Here is a 17992-nt window from a genome sequence, read left to right on the forward strand (position 1 = left end):
TGGATAAGAGTTTATGAAATACGAATTAATGTTCTTTCTGTACTCGGCGGTTTTGAGAGTAAATAACTTGATTTAATTCACATAATAAATACATATTTTCTTTTATATGCAGTGACTTTTTGTGTATGAATGAATTAACTTTGTTTCCACAGGATGTACCGCCTCACCCCCATTTCTTTTAACATGTGTTACTTACAGATAAGAGGCGATTTCTAAGACAAAAAGAACCCAACAGGTTTTAATAAAGATTATTGATTTTTATTCATTTATCCTTTCCCCTCTCCTTGAGGCCAGAAGAATTATCGACTGAAGCTAGCCGGCGCCCAACAACCCTCAATGTTTATAGGAAGAACCACCCCCAAGTAAAGGATTTTAAGAAGAGAGGGTAAAGAGAGTTGGAAAGTAACCAGCCGGTTACACATTCCATAAATCGATATATTTGAAAAATACATTCATATAAACATTATGATAAATTCGAAACAATAATAAATCCTTCTTCGTTACACGATGAATAAAATTTGTTTAAAGAGTCAATTGTAATAGTTAACAAAAGGTAGTCATGTTACTTGCTTAAATTCTAACGTTAGAAGTATAAGGCACACAATCAAAAAAACAATAAATAGAGAGATTAATTTACACAAGTCGTCGAACTTGGGAGGGGGAAATCTCAACTGGGGATTTTATTGCAGCGTCGTCGTCGGTTCAGTAGGGATGGATGCTAGCGAGTCCGACGCGTCCCGAATTCGAGACGGTGCTATTGGTGCGCTGCAGCATGTCGGGGAAGAGCTTCTTCGACTTGTCCATCTTGAGCTTGGGCTCGGCGTAGCTGTGCCTGTAGCCGGCCGCGTGTCTGCCCTTCGGGTTGCGGACGTACTTGAGGTCTTCGATCTGGTTCGTGTCGACCGGCGATTTCGAACGAGAGTAGTGGTGGTCGCGTTCGTCGTTGTTTCGGTAGTAGTCGTCCTCGTAGTTGTTGTTCTCGACGTACGTTCGCCGCTTGAGCTCGCGCGCGATTTCGTTCGAGTTCTTCTTGTGCTCCTCCTCGATTAAGCAGAACATCGAGCGACGTTTCGGGTCGTACTTGTCGACGTGCCGGTACCGATCGGACGCCTCCTTCTGGTACCGGACGTTCTCTTGAAGCGTAGCCCTCGGCGCCGGTTCCGGCTTCTCGTCGTAATATCGTACCTTGTCGTCGTACCGCCGATTCACGAACGGCATTTCTTTGTGCGTGGGCGAAATCGGCGGCTCCTTCCTCAACCGCTCTTGCTCCAAGCGCTCCTTCTCGAGAAGCAAAAACTTTTCTTTCGCGTCCTTGAAACGGTCACGTGGCGTGTCGTTTTCGATGGGCGAAGGGCTTCGCTGCCTAAGTCCGGGCCGTTTGCGCACCTCCTCGACCAAGTACTCGGTCGATCTCGACTTTGAGTCCCGATCTGAGTATCTGTCCATTCCCGAATTTCGCCCGTTGGAAAACCACTCCCCCCGTTTCTCGTCGCCGTAATACCGTCTTGAATTTTCGAAGTAGCCCTGTTTCTGTCGCGCCTTCGGCACCGGAGCCTCCCGATAGTCGCGCTGTTCCTCGTAGTAGTGCGGTCGCGATTCCTCTTCGTCGGCGTACTTCGGGTTGGAGTACGCGTAGTTTTCGATGAATTTTTCACGGGAGTACCGTACGTTCTCCTGCTCCCAATCGTCAAAGTTCCTCTGCTTGGCGGTCTCGTGCCTCTCCTCAGTGTAACGTTTACGTTCCAGCGACTTAGGGTGGTTTTGTGACTGTCTTTCGTTAAATAGAAATTTGTGTTTTTCGTCATATCTCGTCTCGGGTTGTCGCGAGTACCGTTCGGATATTTTCGACTCGCTTTTGATGAATCTTTCGGATGCTCTCGGGAAATTCGTTTCGGTTGATCCGTGCATTAGGTATAAGGTGGAATCGGCCACATCGTTGTTCCATTCTTCATCTGAAATATAAAAGATTTCTTTACCAAAATATACTAATATGAAGGAAGGGAAATGTCTAAAAATTTAAGGAAGGTAATTTAAGGGGCTTCAGAAATTTTGAAGAGCCTCAAAGGGGTTGTACAGGGGTTTCAAGAGTTGCCATAAAAAGTAATTTTCAGGAAATAGTTGCTATACGTTGCCCCCCCCCCCGGCACCCCAGTGCTACGTCCTTTGTAGTGCGGAAAAAATGATCCGGGGGGGGGGTCCCCGCCAGGAAATAGTCATCGACTTTTGCATGTACCCCCCAGATCCCACGGTGCTACGTTCTTTAAAAATAGTTCCTCACTTTAATTAATCAATTCTTCCCTCTTAATTAATCAATTTTTTGTTAGATTTTTACAATTTAAGCGCTAATTATGTTTAATTAATTAATCTCCCGACTTCAAGAAATTCAAATTTGCTCAACTTTTTAATCTCCTCTGTCCTCACCTTTATTCATCAATTTTGTTTAATCTTTGCCAGTTAAGCGCTAACTTTGTGCACTTGTTTGACGTTGTAATTATTTGTTTCTTTGATTCTCGCAAAATTCATGCATTTGTTGTTTAATTTTCAGAAATTAAGCTCTAATTATGTTCAATTATCTTGCGCTACAATTTAAGAATTGCACATTTTTTAATCGATTTGAATTAATAGTGGATTCCAACATCACCCCTAATAATTAAATTTTTTTATTTGCAGAAATTAAGCGCTAATTACGCTCAACTCAACCTATTACCGCTATAATTTTTAAACTGCCGACTTCAAGAATTGCAAATTTTTTAGTCAATTTTAATTAAAAGCGCATGCGATTCTCACCTTTATTGATCAATTATTGTTTAATGCTTACAAGTTAAACGCTAATTATGCGCAATTATTTTGCGTTATAATTTTTAATTTTTCTTACAAATTTTTTAATCAATCTTAACAAAAGCAAACTCGACCCTCTTTACTTTATTAATCCATTTTATGTTTAATTTTCACAAATTAAGCGCTAATTATGCTTAATTTCTCTGTACTATATTTTTAATTAAATTAATTAATTTTAATTAAACGCGGACTCGACTCTATAATTTTTAATCTTCCGGCTACAACAGACAAATTATTAACTATAATAATCAATTTTTCTTAATTCCCACAGATTAAGCGCTAATTCTGAGCAATTCTTTGCGTTGTTTGTTTTTAATCTCCTGGATCCTCACATTTATTAACCAATTTTTTTAATTCATTTAGACAAATTAAGCGCTAATTATGCTCAATATCGGATTTGTTCCTCATACTTATTGGTGAATTCTTGTAAATTAAGGGCTAATTATACGCAATTATTTTGCGCTATAATTTTTAATCTCCCAACTTCCAGAAATGAAACTTTTTAGTCAACTTTAATTAAATGCGCATTCGATTCTCAGTTTAATTAACCAATCTTTTATTAATTCTGGCAAATTTCGCGCTAATTACGTTGAATTATTTTGCGCCATAATTTTTAACCTCCCGAATTTGAAAAATGCCAATTTTTAATCAACTTTAATTAAGCGCGGACTCGATTCTCGATTTAATTAAAACAATTATTTTCAATTCTCGCAAGTTAAGCGCTAATTATAAGCAACTGTTTTGCGTTGTAATTTTTAATCTCCTGGATCCTTACATTTATTATCCAATTTTTTTAAATTAATTTAGACAAATTAAGCGCTAATTATGCTCAAAGGTTAATCGCAAATTGCGCAATTTTTTGGCGCCATAATTTTTCGAGAAATGCAAATTATTTCCTCAATTTTAATTAAACGCGGACTCGATCCTCCCTATTCTTTAATTTTCACAAGTTAAGCGCTAATTATAAGCAACTGTTTTGCGTTGTAATTTTTAATCTCCTGGATCCCCACATTTATTAACCCATTTTTTAATTAATTTAGACAAACTTTAATTATGCTAATTATGCTCAATATCGGATTTGTTCCTCATACTTATGGGCGAATTCTTGATAATTAAGGGCTAATTATGCGCAAGTACTTTGCGCTATAATTTTTAATCTCCCGACTTCCAGGAATGAAAATTTTCAATCAACCTTAATTAAACGCGGATTCGATACTCACTTTAATTAACCAATCTTTTTTTAATTCTGGCAAATTAAGCGCTAATTATGCTGAATTAATCTCCCGAATTTAAGAAATGCAAATTTTTAATTTTTAATTTAACGCAGACTCGATTCTCAATTTAATTAACCATTTTTCTAAATTCTCGCATGTTAAGCGCTAATTATGCGCACTAATATTTTAATTTCTCGAATCCGAGATTTACTAATTTTTTAATCAACTTTAACAAAATCTATATCCTCGCCTCTTTATTAACCAGTTTTCGGTTTAAGTTTTACAATTTAAGCGCCAATTAGAGTCAAATATTTTGTGCTGCAATTTTTAATCTCTTCATTTTGAGTAATTGCAAATTTTTGAATCAATTTTAATTAAACACGGACACGATTCACTTTAATAATCACATTTTTTTTTAATTCTCAAAAGTTAATCGCTAATTATGCGCATTTTTTTGGCGCTATAATTTCTCGAGAAATGCAAATTATTTCCTCCATTTTAATTAAACGCGGACTCGATCCTCTCTATTTTGTAATTTTCACAAGTTGAACGCTAATTATAAGCAACTGTTTCGCGGTGTAATTAATCTCCTGGATCCTCGCATTTATTAACCAATTTTTTTTTTATTAATTTAGACAAATTAAGCGCTAATTATGCTCAATTTTTTTGCGCTAAAGTATTTAATCTCAAACTTCAAGAAATGTAAATTCTTTAATCAATTTTAATTAAAAGCGGATTTGTCCCTCATGCTTATTGGCGAATTCTTGCAAATTAAGGGCTAATCATGCGCAATTATTTTGCGCTATAATGTTTAATCTCCCGACTTGAAGGAATGAAAATTTTCAATGAACTTTAATTAAACGTGGATTCGATACTCACTTTAATTAACCAATATTTTTTTAATTCTGGCAAATTAAGCGCTAATTATGTTGAATTATGTTGCGCCATAATTTTTAATCTGCCGAATTTGAGAAATGACAATTTTTAATCAACTTTAATTGAGTGCGGACTCGATTGTCACTTTAATTAACCAATTTTGTTTAATTCTCGCATGTTAAGCGCTAATTATGCGCAATTATTTTAATATCTTAATTTCTCCAATCCGAGATTTACTAATTTTTTAATCAACTTTAACAAAATCGAACTATATATCCTCGCCTCTTTACTAATCAATTATCGGTTTAATTTTTATAATTTAAGCGCTAATTAGGGTCAAAGACTTTGCGCTATAATTTTTAATCTCTCAGTTTTGAGTAATTGCTAATTTCTGAATCAATTTTAATTAAAGACGGACACGATTCACTTTAAATAATCACAATTTTTTTTAATTCCCAAAAGTAAATCGCTAATTATGCGCAATTTTTTGGCGCTATAATTTCTCGAGAAATGCAAATTATTTCCTCAATTTTAATTAAACGCGGACTCGATCCCCCTATTTTTTAATTTTCGCAAGTTAAGCGCTAATTATGAGCAACTGTTTTGCGTTGTAATTTTTAATCTCCTGGATCCTCAAATTTATTAACCAATTTTTTTTATTAATTTGGACAAATTAAGCGCCAATTATGCTCAATTTTTTTGGGCTAAAATGTTTAATCTCCAAGATCTTCAAGAAATGTAAATTCTGTAATCAAATTTAATTTAAAGCGGATTTGTTCCTCATGGTGAACTCTTGCAAATTAGGGGCTAATTATGCGCAATTATTTTGCCCTACAATTTTCAATCTCCCCACTTCAAGAATTGCAAATTTTTAATTAAATTTTAATTAAACGCTGATTCCATCCTCATCTTTATTAACCAACTTCTAAAATTTTTGCAAGTTATGCGCAATTAGTTTTATTTTTTAATTTCTTGACTTCAAGAATTACACATTTTTTAATCACGTTAATAAATTAAGCGTTAATTATGCTTTTTTTAACTGTCACAAATTAAGCGCCAATTATGCGCAATTGTTTTGCGGTATAATTGTTAATCGCCCGACTTCAAGAATTACACATTTTTTAATCAATTTTAATTAACCGCGGACTCGATCCTTACTTGAATTAATTAATTTTCTTTCTTTATAGAAAAGTATCACGAGAGTCCTTACAGCTGTACGTTTTAGGGGAAAATCACCTGGGTGTCTGAGGGGTATGGATATATGCTACTTGTACATACAATATTCAGTGAGGGGAGATTCGAGAGATTGAACGGATCTTTTCTCCTGATGGGTATTCCATACCTCCTCTTCTTTGTGGAGCGGTTCGCTCTTCATATAATTTTCAAGAAATAGTAATTGAATTTTACTATATTGGTGCTCAAGCCGCATAGTGCCCATACCACTTGCACTACAATTTTTGAGCACCCAAGATGCTTCATTTAAATAGAAAAGTGCAGTGACTGTATAAAGACAGCGTGGCCATATTCTCCATCCACGCCATGTTTTTTTCCAAACTTATTATTGAGCCAATTGTTTTTAACCGAATTGGTTACAATAATATCATCACCTTGGTTAATTTCTCCCAATCCACACTGTCTCTATACCTCTCGCTATACGTATAGAGTCACTGTAAGGAAAAGATGCTTTGCATGACCTCTATTGGCAGAAAAAGGAACTACGAAATGAATTCGATCGCAACGATCCAACTTTCATGAATTTCCAGAGGAAATATACAGATGGCGTAAGGGTTGTTTTAGTTAGGTTATACATGCATGCTACCTTCAGGCGTCGCCTCATTAAATTCACCCCTTCTAAGAGAATATTGATCCTACCTCAAACAGCACCCCATGAACGTGTTCTTCTACTTGTAATGCTACACCTCATTGACAAATTTACGTGATATATGCATAATCTATTGCTGACTGGTTAATGCTAACTTCACACTGGTTTTACACCCCCTCGCGCTCTCTTGCTTTTGGTGCAACTTCAGCACATGTCTCGTACCGTACTTCATAAAATATTCTCGTGCCATTGTCGTGAGTAAAACTCCCCAAACTTTAATGAGGCTTACTTGCAAATTCCTTTCAAAGAAAACTCTAACATTCTTTGCCTAGTACATACAAGATGTATTGGAAGTTGTAGAAAGAAGAAGTGTGAAATAACCTGTTCTAACATCTGGCATTAGACTTATCATATTCTGGCCGGATAGACCAGTAGAACAAGTGCAAAGGTTCATCATCTGACCAGGCGTCCTCTTAACGCAACAGTGATTATGGACATTTATCGGGAGAACAATATAATTATGAAAGGGCGGCAAGACTGACACGTTATTATTTGGTCATAATTACGTAAAAATTTCGTTAAGATGCCAGATGGTCGAATAAAAGATCAATACAGTAATCAGAAATGAGGTCCGCATCGGAAGAAGAAGATCTTCCAGATTAATGACTTGCAAAAGTGTTTACTGCTAGATCGATCCTTGGAGTGTACTGCGAACTATGCAAGCGTAAAATTATTTCAGTTTTTATGGTGCACCGTTAGTGAAAATAAAAGTTTATGTAAATCGCTTTTTGCCCGCAATTGGTAGCCTCCTAACGGTGTCGCGTCACCGTTTCTTCTTGCACAAAATCGAACAATCGTACCTTAAAGCGTCGCTTCCGTTTTGGAAACGTCGAGGTAACTGTTAATTCGAATTCGATCGGGAAGTGCTTCTTTTCGTATCGAATTATCCATCCGTTTTTTTCAAGGGCGTTGGTTTGTGAAAACGCGTTTTACTTTTATCTCGATCGACGAAATTTCTAGCGCGAAATGGAGAAAGTCCAATTGAAGATGGAATGGTTTTCTTCGTATAGCGGGCGTTAATGTAGCTATGCGAACGTGATGGACGTACAAATGATATTATAATCGTCTAGTATTTGGGGCGCGTACTGTGCGGTAAACTTCATTTATGGGCCGAAAATTTTATATTCATTAAACTGCGGAGGTTTTGCACATAAGGAAATTCTAATATGGCAGCAGCTCTCCGCCACTGGAATGCTACCTCACTTACCTTTGGAGGTGTGACCAAATAATAAAAGTGATATCAAACTTATTTTTTCTTATAATCAAGAAATAATCGAAACTTCTGACATTGTTTCCTGAAATACTAACTAATTTAACAATTAAAACACTCTTCGGTTGATTATCTCAAAATTGACATTTGATTGGCCGTACAGTGTACAGCGATTTTGAACCACTTATGAAAAATAAGACATCGAGTCCGATTTTAATTAAAATTAACTAAAAATGTCATGTGATTTAAAATTATACCGCATAATTAGCCCTTAATTTGTGACAATTAAAAAAACAAGTATAAGTTGTGCACAACTTTTGTGCAGATAAAGCGCATTTTTTTAACCGAAATAGCTTTTGTTTTGACATCACCAATGGATATATTTCTTGCAGACGTCTCAATCGCCCTTTGTGAGTACCCTCTTCCGACAATCCGTTCTTGAGGTATAAGGGAATATACCCGATCACGATAAGATGCTGAGGAGGAGGACTATGGTTGGTAGAAATTAATTCCTTTCGTTGAGACCTTTCTTTAGAGTACTATGAAGGATAAAACTAGTTTTAATCGAACTTAATTAGCGCTTAATTTGTGATAATTAAATAATTGATTAATAAAGAGGCGAGAATCCAGTTCGATTTTGTTAAAATTGATTAAAAATTTGCAAATATCGGAGTCGCCAAATTAGACTATTAAAATAATTGCGCATAATTAGCGCTTAATTTGTGAAAATTAAGAAAAGTAATTAATTCAAGTAAGGATCGAGTCCGCGGTTAATTAAAATTGATTAAAAAATGTGCAATTCTTGAAGTCGGGATATTAAAAAATATAGCGCAAAACAATTGCGCATAATTAGCGCTTAATTTGTGACAGTTAAAAAAATAAAATAATGAAGGTGAGGACCAAGTCCGCTTTTAAACAAAATTGATTAAAAAAATCAAAAATTTGCATTTACTCAAAACCGAGAGAGTATTTTACCCTAATTAGCGCTTAAATTATAAAAATTAAACCGAAAATTGATAAGTAAAGAGGCGAGGATATAGTTCGATTTTATTAAAGTTGATTAAAAAATTAGCAAATCTCGGATTGGAGAAATTAGTATACACTAAAGTAATTGCGCATAATTAGCGCTTAACATGCCAGAATTAAAAAAAAACTGGTTAATTAAAGTGAGAATCCAGTCCACGCTTATTAAAAGTTGATTAAAAATTGGCATTTCGGGAGATTAAAAATTATGCCGCGTAATAATTCACTATAATTAGCGCTTAATTTGCCAGAATTGAAAAAAATTGGTTAATTAAAGTGAGGATCGAATCCGCGTTTAATTAAAGTTGTCGGGAGATTAAAAATTATAGCGCAAAATAATTGCGCATAATTAACCCTTAATTTGCAAGAATTCACCAGTAGGCATGAGGAACAAATCCGCTTTTAATTAAACTTGTTTAAAGAATTTAAATTTTTTGAAGTTGGAGATTAAACGTTAAAGCGCGTAAAAATTGAGCATATTAACGCCTAATTTGTCCAAATTAAAAAAAAAATTGGTTAATAAATGTAAGGATCCAGGAGATTAAAAATTGCAACGCAAAACAGTTGCTCATAATTAGCGCTTAACTTGCGAAAATTAAAAAATAGAGAGAATCGAGTCCGCGTTTAATTAAAATTGAGAAAATAATTTGCATTTCTCGAAAAATTATAGCACCAAACAATTGCGCATAATTAGCGCTTAACATGCGAGAATTAAAAAAATTGGTTAACCAAAGTGAGAATCGAGTTCGCGCTTAATTAAAATTGATTAAAAATTGGCATTTCTCAAAATAGGGAGATAAAAAATTGTAGCGCAAAATATTTAATTCAGCATAATTACCGCCTAATTTGTGAAAATTAAAAAAAAATTGATGTGTAGAGGGATGTATGGTGGATCGATTTTGCTTTTGTTAAAATTGATTAAAATAATTGTAAATCTCGGAGTCTAATTACCGCTTAATTTGTTAGAATTAAAAAAAATATTCATCAATAAAAATGACGATCGAATCCGCTTTTAATTAAAATTAATTAAAGAATTTGCATTTCTTGAAATCGGGAGATTAACAATTATAACGCAAAACAATTGGGCATAATTAGCCCTTAAATTGATGGAATTTGAAAAAAATTGAACTAGAAATTAATTAATAAACATCAGGATCCAGGAGATTAAAAATTACAACGCAAAGAATTGCTCAAAATTAGCGCTTAACCTGTGGGAATTAAGAAAAATGGATTATTATAGTTAATAATTTGTCTGTTGTAGCCGGAAGATTAAAAATAGTCGAGTCCGCGTTTAATTAAAATTAAAAATTTGAGAGATTAAAAATATAGTACAGAGAAATTAAGCATAATTAGCGCTTAATTTGTGAAAAATAAACAAAATATAAGATGGAATTACTGAGCAGTATCAGGGGCACAGTTGCTTTGTGAATAGCGTCTCTTTTTCAAAAATAGTTGTATAAATACAAGATGCATTAGCACCTCAAAAAGTGCTCAAAAATATAAGTTGGAATTGCTGAGCAGTATCAGGAGCAAAGTAGTGAATGCTTTGTGGATAGTGTCTCTTTTTCAAAAATGGTTCTAGATATACAAGATGCATTAGCACGTCAAAAGTGCTCAAAAGTATAAGATGGAATCACTGAGCAGTATCAGGAGCACAGTAGTGGATGCTTTGTGGAGAGTGTCCCTTTTTCAAAAATGGTTCTAGATATACAAGATGCATTAGCACGTCAAGAAGTGCTCTAAGGTATATGATGGAATTACTGAGCAGTATCAGGAGCACAGTAGTGGATGGATTGTGGATTCTCTTTTTCAAAAATGGTTGCATAAATACAAGATGCTTTGGCCCGTCAAAAAGTGCTGAAAAATATAAGATGAAATTACTGAGCAGTATCAGGAGCACAGTGGTGGGTGCTTTGTTGATAGTGTCTCTTTTTCAAAATTGGTTGTATAAATGCAAGATGCATTAGCCCGTGAAAAAGTGCTCAAAAATATAAGATGGAATTACTGAGCAGTATCAGGAGCACAGTAGTGGATGCTTTGTGGCTAGAGTCTCTTTTTCATAAATGGTTGTATAAATATAAGATGCTTTGGCCCGTATGAAAGTGCTGAAAAATATAAGACGTAATTACTGAGCAGTATCAGGAGCACAGTAGTGTATGTTTTGTGGACAGTGTCTCTTTTTCAAAAATAGTTGCATACATACAAGATGCATTAGCACTTCAAAAAGTGCTCTAAAATATAAGATGGAATTACTGAGCAGTATTAGGAGCACAGTAGCGGATGCTTTGTGAATAGTGTCTCTTTTTCAAAAATTGTTGTATAAATGCAAGTTGTTTTGACCCGTAAAAAAGTCCTCAAAAACATAAGATGGAATTACTGAGCAGTATCAGGAGCACAGAATGCTTTGTGGATAGTGTCTCGTATTCAAAAATGGTTGTATAAGTGCAAGATGCTTTAGCCCGTCAAAAAGTGCTCAAAAATGTCAGATGGAATTACTGAGCCGTATCAGGAGCACAGTAATAGATGGTTTGTGAATACTACTTTGATGAGCCAAAGATCGTCTCTTTTTAAAAAAATGTCACGTAAGTACGTTCAGATTTAAATGGCGCTCGTCGAACTTCTATCCTATTATTTGCAAAAGTTTGATTTCTTTCATTTAAGATTATTTGGGCAGTCCTCTTGCGGAATGTAGGTATATGAAAAGTCTTGTTATCAAAAAACTACTCGGTCTCCTTATTTTAACCTTTTTAATTTAGAGTCCAATATCAGGAGCACAGCAATGGATACTTTTTCGAATTTGCAAGGTTGTTAGATCAGTTTTCCCTACGGATATTCTGTCATAAGGGGAAATTACCCCTTTAAACCGGTTAAATTTAGGGGGCAGTAGCAGGAGCACAGTGCAAATGCCAATTTCATCAGACACCCTTCACTCGTGCAAGGATGGTTTGCGTTCGAAGTCTGGCTATGGCAGAATGCTGATTCTACTCGCTTAGGAGTCCAGTATCAGGAGCACAGCAGTACTTAGGTTTTTGTGAATATCGCCAAGATCATCAATCAAATGTTAATCCAAGCATGACATCACCGCGTGTTTGCTAATGAGGATTTTAGCTTTCAAAAGAGAGAAAAAAAGGTAAATGCATTCAGATGCGAAAAAAGTGCCTGTAATTACAGCTATTTGAAAGTGTAACGCGTCAACGTCAAAAAAGCGTAAAACAATAGATATGTCACCGTTTCGCGATCATTAAAAGCTCATTTCCGAAATTCGGCCCGTTTTGCACGCGCCCGCGCGAACCGGCGGCGGTAGTGGCCGCCGTCGTCCACCGGTACCGGTGAGATTCCGCATTCTTAAGCGATGGCCTACAGCCGTAGGACATCACCTGTACCCCATAACCGAACCTCGCCCAACTTCATTGCCGAGGTCAATTAAACGCGCATCTCCGACTAAAACGACACAAATTACTTTTACTGCGCGTACGCAATTTCACTTCGACAAATAATGCGAGCGTTACCTACAAATTGCCGGAAACGCGCCAAAAATTAGAATTTTATGACGAGCCATCGACTTTTTCGCACAATCGAACGGCCGCATCCATCATCACGTCGAACGACAAGACCCAGATTGCTAACCCCGTTCGCTCAATTTTGATTAACTTCTCGAAAAGTTTCATTAATTAGCTCGGCATACAGCGTAACGACAAAGACGCTTTGTACATTGTTGTATGTCGCGATTTGGCGAAATCCATTACCTGAATCAAGAAGCATCGCCTTTGCTTATTACGTTATTAACTTTTTAGGTTAAATGTGTGATAAAGGTACTTTCGCAATTTGTACATAACACTTTCTTGCATTATCGCTGATCAAACTTCGTTTAGAAGAGAAAACCGCCATTACCGCAGAATGCGCCCCGTGTGAAGTTGGCGTTAAAATTACACATGATTGCACATGTGAACTTAGCATTTGATACATCAATAGAACAGAAAAATGTAAAGAAAATTCTTTTACGTATTGTGTAATAATGACCAATAAACGCTTTCCGCTTAAAAATACGCAATATTTGAAAAGATTTAAATTGTATACATTGCAATTTTCCAACATATTCTGAAACTCAGGAACGGGGTGCTGGAAAAAGTTTTAAAACTTCTATTAGAGAACTTTAGAATTTCATGGATTTAAAATATCAAATAACTTTTAAAATTTTTGAACTTTCAAATAGTGTTTAAAAATTTCAAAATATCAATATTCTTTGAGAACCTATAATCTTTCAAATTTTTGGAATTTTTTAATTTCAACATTTATTACCTCAAAATTTTGATATATCAGTGTTCCAAAAGTTGAAAAAAAATGGCACACATTCCAAATTTTAAATACTTTTTAAAATTTTTGAAATTGTTGAATTTCCAAATTTTACTATTTTACAGTTTCAAAACTGAGAACATTCGAATTTCATAGATTTGAAATTACAAATAATTTTTCAAAATTTTATTGCTTCAAAATTTTAAAATATCAATATTCCAAAGTCTGGGAACTTTAGAATGTCATGAATTTAAAATTTCAAATATTTCAAGTTTTTGGAAATTTGTTTTCAAATTTTATACTTTTAAAATTTCAAAATATTCCGATTTGGAATTTCATACATTTAAATTTTCAAGTAAATTCTAATCTTTTTAATATTTTTAAGTTTGCTTTAAAACTTCAAAATATCAATATTCAAAAGTTGTAAAGTTAGAGAACTAAGATATCATAGAATAATCCTTGAAATCTTTGAATATGCATGTTTGAATTGTTTTCATTAAAATATCAAAACATCAATATTCTAAAGTTTTAAGATTTGAGACTTAAAATTTCAAATAAACTAAGATTTTTGGAATGTTTGAATTTCAAAAGTTTAAATGTCAATATTCCAAAGTGTAAGGTTTCAGAACTTCAGAATGTCAGAATTAAAATATTGATATTTAAAAAAGATTCAAAAATTTTAGAATTATAGATTTAAAATTTCAAATAACATTTTTTAGTGTCTAAATTTTGTTTTAAAATTGGAATATATTAATATTCCAAAGCTTAAGGTTTCCGAATTGTAAAATTTCTTAGATTTAAAATTTTTGGCATTTTTATGGTTTCCAAAATATCAATATTACAAAGCTTTATCGCTTGATAACTTTAAAATTTAAAACTTTTAAATAATTTTTATTTCAATATTTTAAAACATCAATATTCCACAAGTGTAAGGTTTGATAATTTCATAAGATTTAAAATTTCAAATAATTATAAATGTTTGTGAATTTTTGAATTCTAAAAGTTTAATATATCAATAATGTCAAGCTTGCGAACTCCAGAAATATTCCAAAATGTAACGTTTGTCACAGTTAAAATTTTAAATAATTTTAAAAGTTTTAAAATTGTTGAATTAGCAAAATGTAATGTTTCAAAGTTTCCAAACATCAACAAACTGAAGGTTTATGATTGGAAAATATTTAAAATTACAAATAATTTAAATTTTTTCTTCAATTATTACTCTTAAATTTCATATATTAATAAATGTTATTATTCCAAATTTAAAATTTCAATATTCCAAAATTTGATGATTTTGAACTTTAGAATTTCATAATTTCAAATACATACATACCCTTAAATTTATTTAAATTTTAAATTTTTTGTTTTAAAATGTTAAAATATTAATATATAAAGCTCGAGAACTTCAGAATGTAATGAAATTTTAAATAAGTTTTAAAATTTTTCGTTATATTAATTTAAAATATCAATACATCAATGCTCTAACTAAAGTATTTAGATTTGACAATTTTAGAATTTCATAGTTGGAAAATGATGAATGTCACATATTTAAAATTTCAAATAAGCTTTGAAATGATATGTTAAATAAATTAAACCAATAAAATTTATACGAGATTCTAAAATTTCCAAAATTCAACAATTCCAAAAATTTTAAAAATTTAAAATTTGAAATCTATGCAATTTAACTTTTGGATAATTAATGTTTTAAAATGTTGAAATAATAAAATTTGGAAGTTCAAGAATACCAAAAATTACTTGAAAGTTTTCAATTTTAAAGTTCTCATGCTTTGATAAAGCTTTGTAATATTGATATCTTGAAACATTTAAAAATTCAAAAATATTTGAATTTTAAATTTATGATATTCTACAGCTTGGAATATTAGTTTTTTTAAATGTTATTTGCAATTATCTTTACTTTCTGAAGTTTTACAGCTTTGGAATATTGATATATTAAAATTTTGAAATTCAAAAATTCCCAAAATTTGAAAGATTTGAAATTTCAAATTTATGCAAGTTCTCAAATCTTAAAACTAAAATATTGATATTTTGAAATTTTAAACAATAAAATTTGGATGTTCAGATTTTAAAAATTATTTAAAATTTTATTTCTATGACTTTCTGATGTTCCAAGCCTTAGAACTTTGGAATACTTAATTGGACATTTTAAAATAATTAAATTAAAAAATTCAAAATCGCAAATCCCAAATCTAGTTTTGAATATTGATAAAACATCAATTTTTAAAACAGTAAAATTTGGAATTTCAAAAATTTAAAAATTGTTAAAGGCTATTTGATATCTTAAAGTTCTCACATCTTAAAGGTTTGGAATACTGATATTTAGACAAAAAACATTTCGACGGAGACGGTTTTAACATTTCCAAACAAAATTTAAACAATCAAAAATATCAAAATTTAAATCGAAATAGTTTATACGAGTATTGAAGTTTAAAACGTTAAAACAAAATTTTAAAGTTCAAAAATTTTAAATTTTGAAATATGCAACTTTTTGAACTTTTGAAATATTGATGCTTTAACATTTTTAAATAATAAAATTTTATTATTATTTAATCTATGCAATTTTGTGGAAATTTTAATATTTTGAAATTTTCAAACAATAAAATTTGAAAATTCAAGAATTCTAGTTTTTTAAAATTTGAAATGTATGAGTTTACAAAATGGTCAAACCTTGAACTCTTGGGACATTGATATTTTGAAATTTGAAATAAAATTGAAATTTTTAACCACAAAATTCAAAAATTAAAAAATTTTAAATGTCATTTGAAATTTTAAACCCACACATTCTGAAGTTTTCAAGCTTTACAGCTTTGAAATATTGATACATAAAAATTTTGAAATTTGAAATTTTAAGTCTATGAAGGCTCTCAAATCCTAAAACGGAAATATTGGCATTTTGAAATTTTAAAACAATAAATTTTGGAAATTCAAAAATTTTAAGGCATATTTAAAATTTGAAAGCTGTAATTTTTTAACTTTTGGAATATTGATGTCATAAAATTTTTAAGTAATAAAATTTGGAAATTCAAAAATACCAAAATTTATTTGAGTTTTAAATTTAAAGTTCTCAAGCGATGCTTTGAAAGCTTGTTTTAAAAGTTATTTAAAATTCATGACATTCCACAGTTCTGAATCCTTTGAATGACATTCTAAACTTCTTAAGCCTTGCAGCATTGGAATAATGACAATTTAAATTTTGAAGCAATAGGATCTACAAAAATTGAAATTTCAAGTCTATGAAATTCCAAATTTTTCAAATCTTAAAGAATATTGATGGTTTGAAAATTTAAAATAGTTTTTTTTATTGAAATCTATTTTATAAAATTCTCAAACCCTGAACTCTTGGAATATTAATATTTTGGAATTTTAAAACAAAAAACCCAAAAACTAAGTTATTTGAAATTTTAAATCCATACATTCTGAAGTTATGCTTTGGAATATTGATAGGTATATTTTTCAAAATTTTCAAAGTTTTAAATTTTAAGTTCTCACATCTTAAAACTTCGAAATTATAAAACAATAAAATTTTGAAATTCAAAAATTCCAAAAATTTTTAAAATTTTTTGACATTTTTAATCTACCAAAGTTATCAAACCTTAAAACTTAGGAATGTTGATATTTTGAAATGCTGAAATAAAGTTTAAGAATTCAAAAATTATTAAAATTTTAAATCTATGGAATTCTAGTTCTCCAACCTTACATGTTGTATTGATTTTGAAATTTTGAAACTATAAAATTTGGAAACAAAAATTCCAAACATTTTAAACATATTAAATCTTAAATTCATGGCATTCTAAAGTTCTCAAGCTGGAATAATGATATTTTAAAATTTTGAAGCAATAAAAATTATAAGAAATGTTAAATCTATGAAATTCTACAGTTTTGAAACCTTAAAGTTTGGAATATTAATATTTTGAAATTTTAAAACAAAATTTAAACTCAAAAAGTATTATTTGAAATTTTAAGTTTATGAAATTTTAAAATTTTCCGCTCTTAAAATTCTCCAAATTTAGTTTTAAAATTTTAATATATTCCGAAGTTTAGTTTCAAAATTTTGGAATTTCATAAAATTTCAAAGTATGATAATTATGTGATATTTTGGTTTGAGAGCTTTAGAATTTCACATAATTAAAATTTCAAATGAACTTTTTGATATTTTTGAATGTCTAAACTTTGTTGTCTCAAAATTCAAATATCAATACAACAAAATTGTAAGGTTGGAGAACTTTAGGGAATTTAAAATTTCAATAATTTTTGAATTCTCAAACTTTATTTCAAAATCTCAAAATATCAACACGTTAGTTAAGTTTTAAGGTTTGATAACTTACGTCGATTAAAAATGTCAAATAATTTTCAAAATTTTTAAATTCCCAAATTCTATTGTTTAAAACTTCAAGGTTTTAAGATGTGAGAACCTTCACAGACTTTTTGAAAAATATTCCTATCAATATTCCAAAACTGTACTGAGAGCTTCAGAATGTATGAATTTAAAATTTCAAATAACATTTAAAATTTTTTAAATTTTAGAGTTTTTTGTTTTAAAATTTCAAAATATCAGTATTTTAGTTTTAGGATTTGAGAACCTTCATAGACTTGAAATTTCAAATAAAACCTTCGAATTTCAAAATTTCCAAAACTGTTAAT

General features: G+C 31.5%; 1 protein-coding gene across 1 annotated transcript in view; it reads right to left on the minus strand.

Moving 5' to 3' along the window:
* Nucleotides 1-414: 414 nt before the first annotated feature.
* LOC116172213 (stress response protein nst1) overlaps nt 415-17992 on the minus strand; it is a 28783-nt gene continuing 11205 nt past the window's right edge. Inside the window, exon 3 of the mRNA XM_031489373.1 lies at nt 415-1952. Coding sequence (XP_031345233.1) covers nt 703-1952 — 1250 coding nt within the window. The 3' untranslated portion in view covers nt 415-702. The remainder of the gene's footprint in view (nt 1953-17992) is intronic.

Source organism: Photinus pyralis, unplaced genomic scaffold, assembly GCF_008802855.1.
Source record: "Photinus pyralis isolate 1611_PpyrPB1 unplaced genomic scaffold, Ppyr1.3 Ppyr1.4_LG5, whole genome shotgun sequence".
Lineage (NCBI taxonomy): Eukaryota > Metazoa > Arthropoda > Insecta > Coleoptera > Lampyridae > Photinus > Photinus pyralis.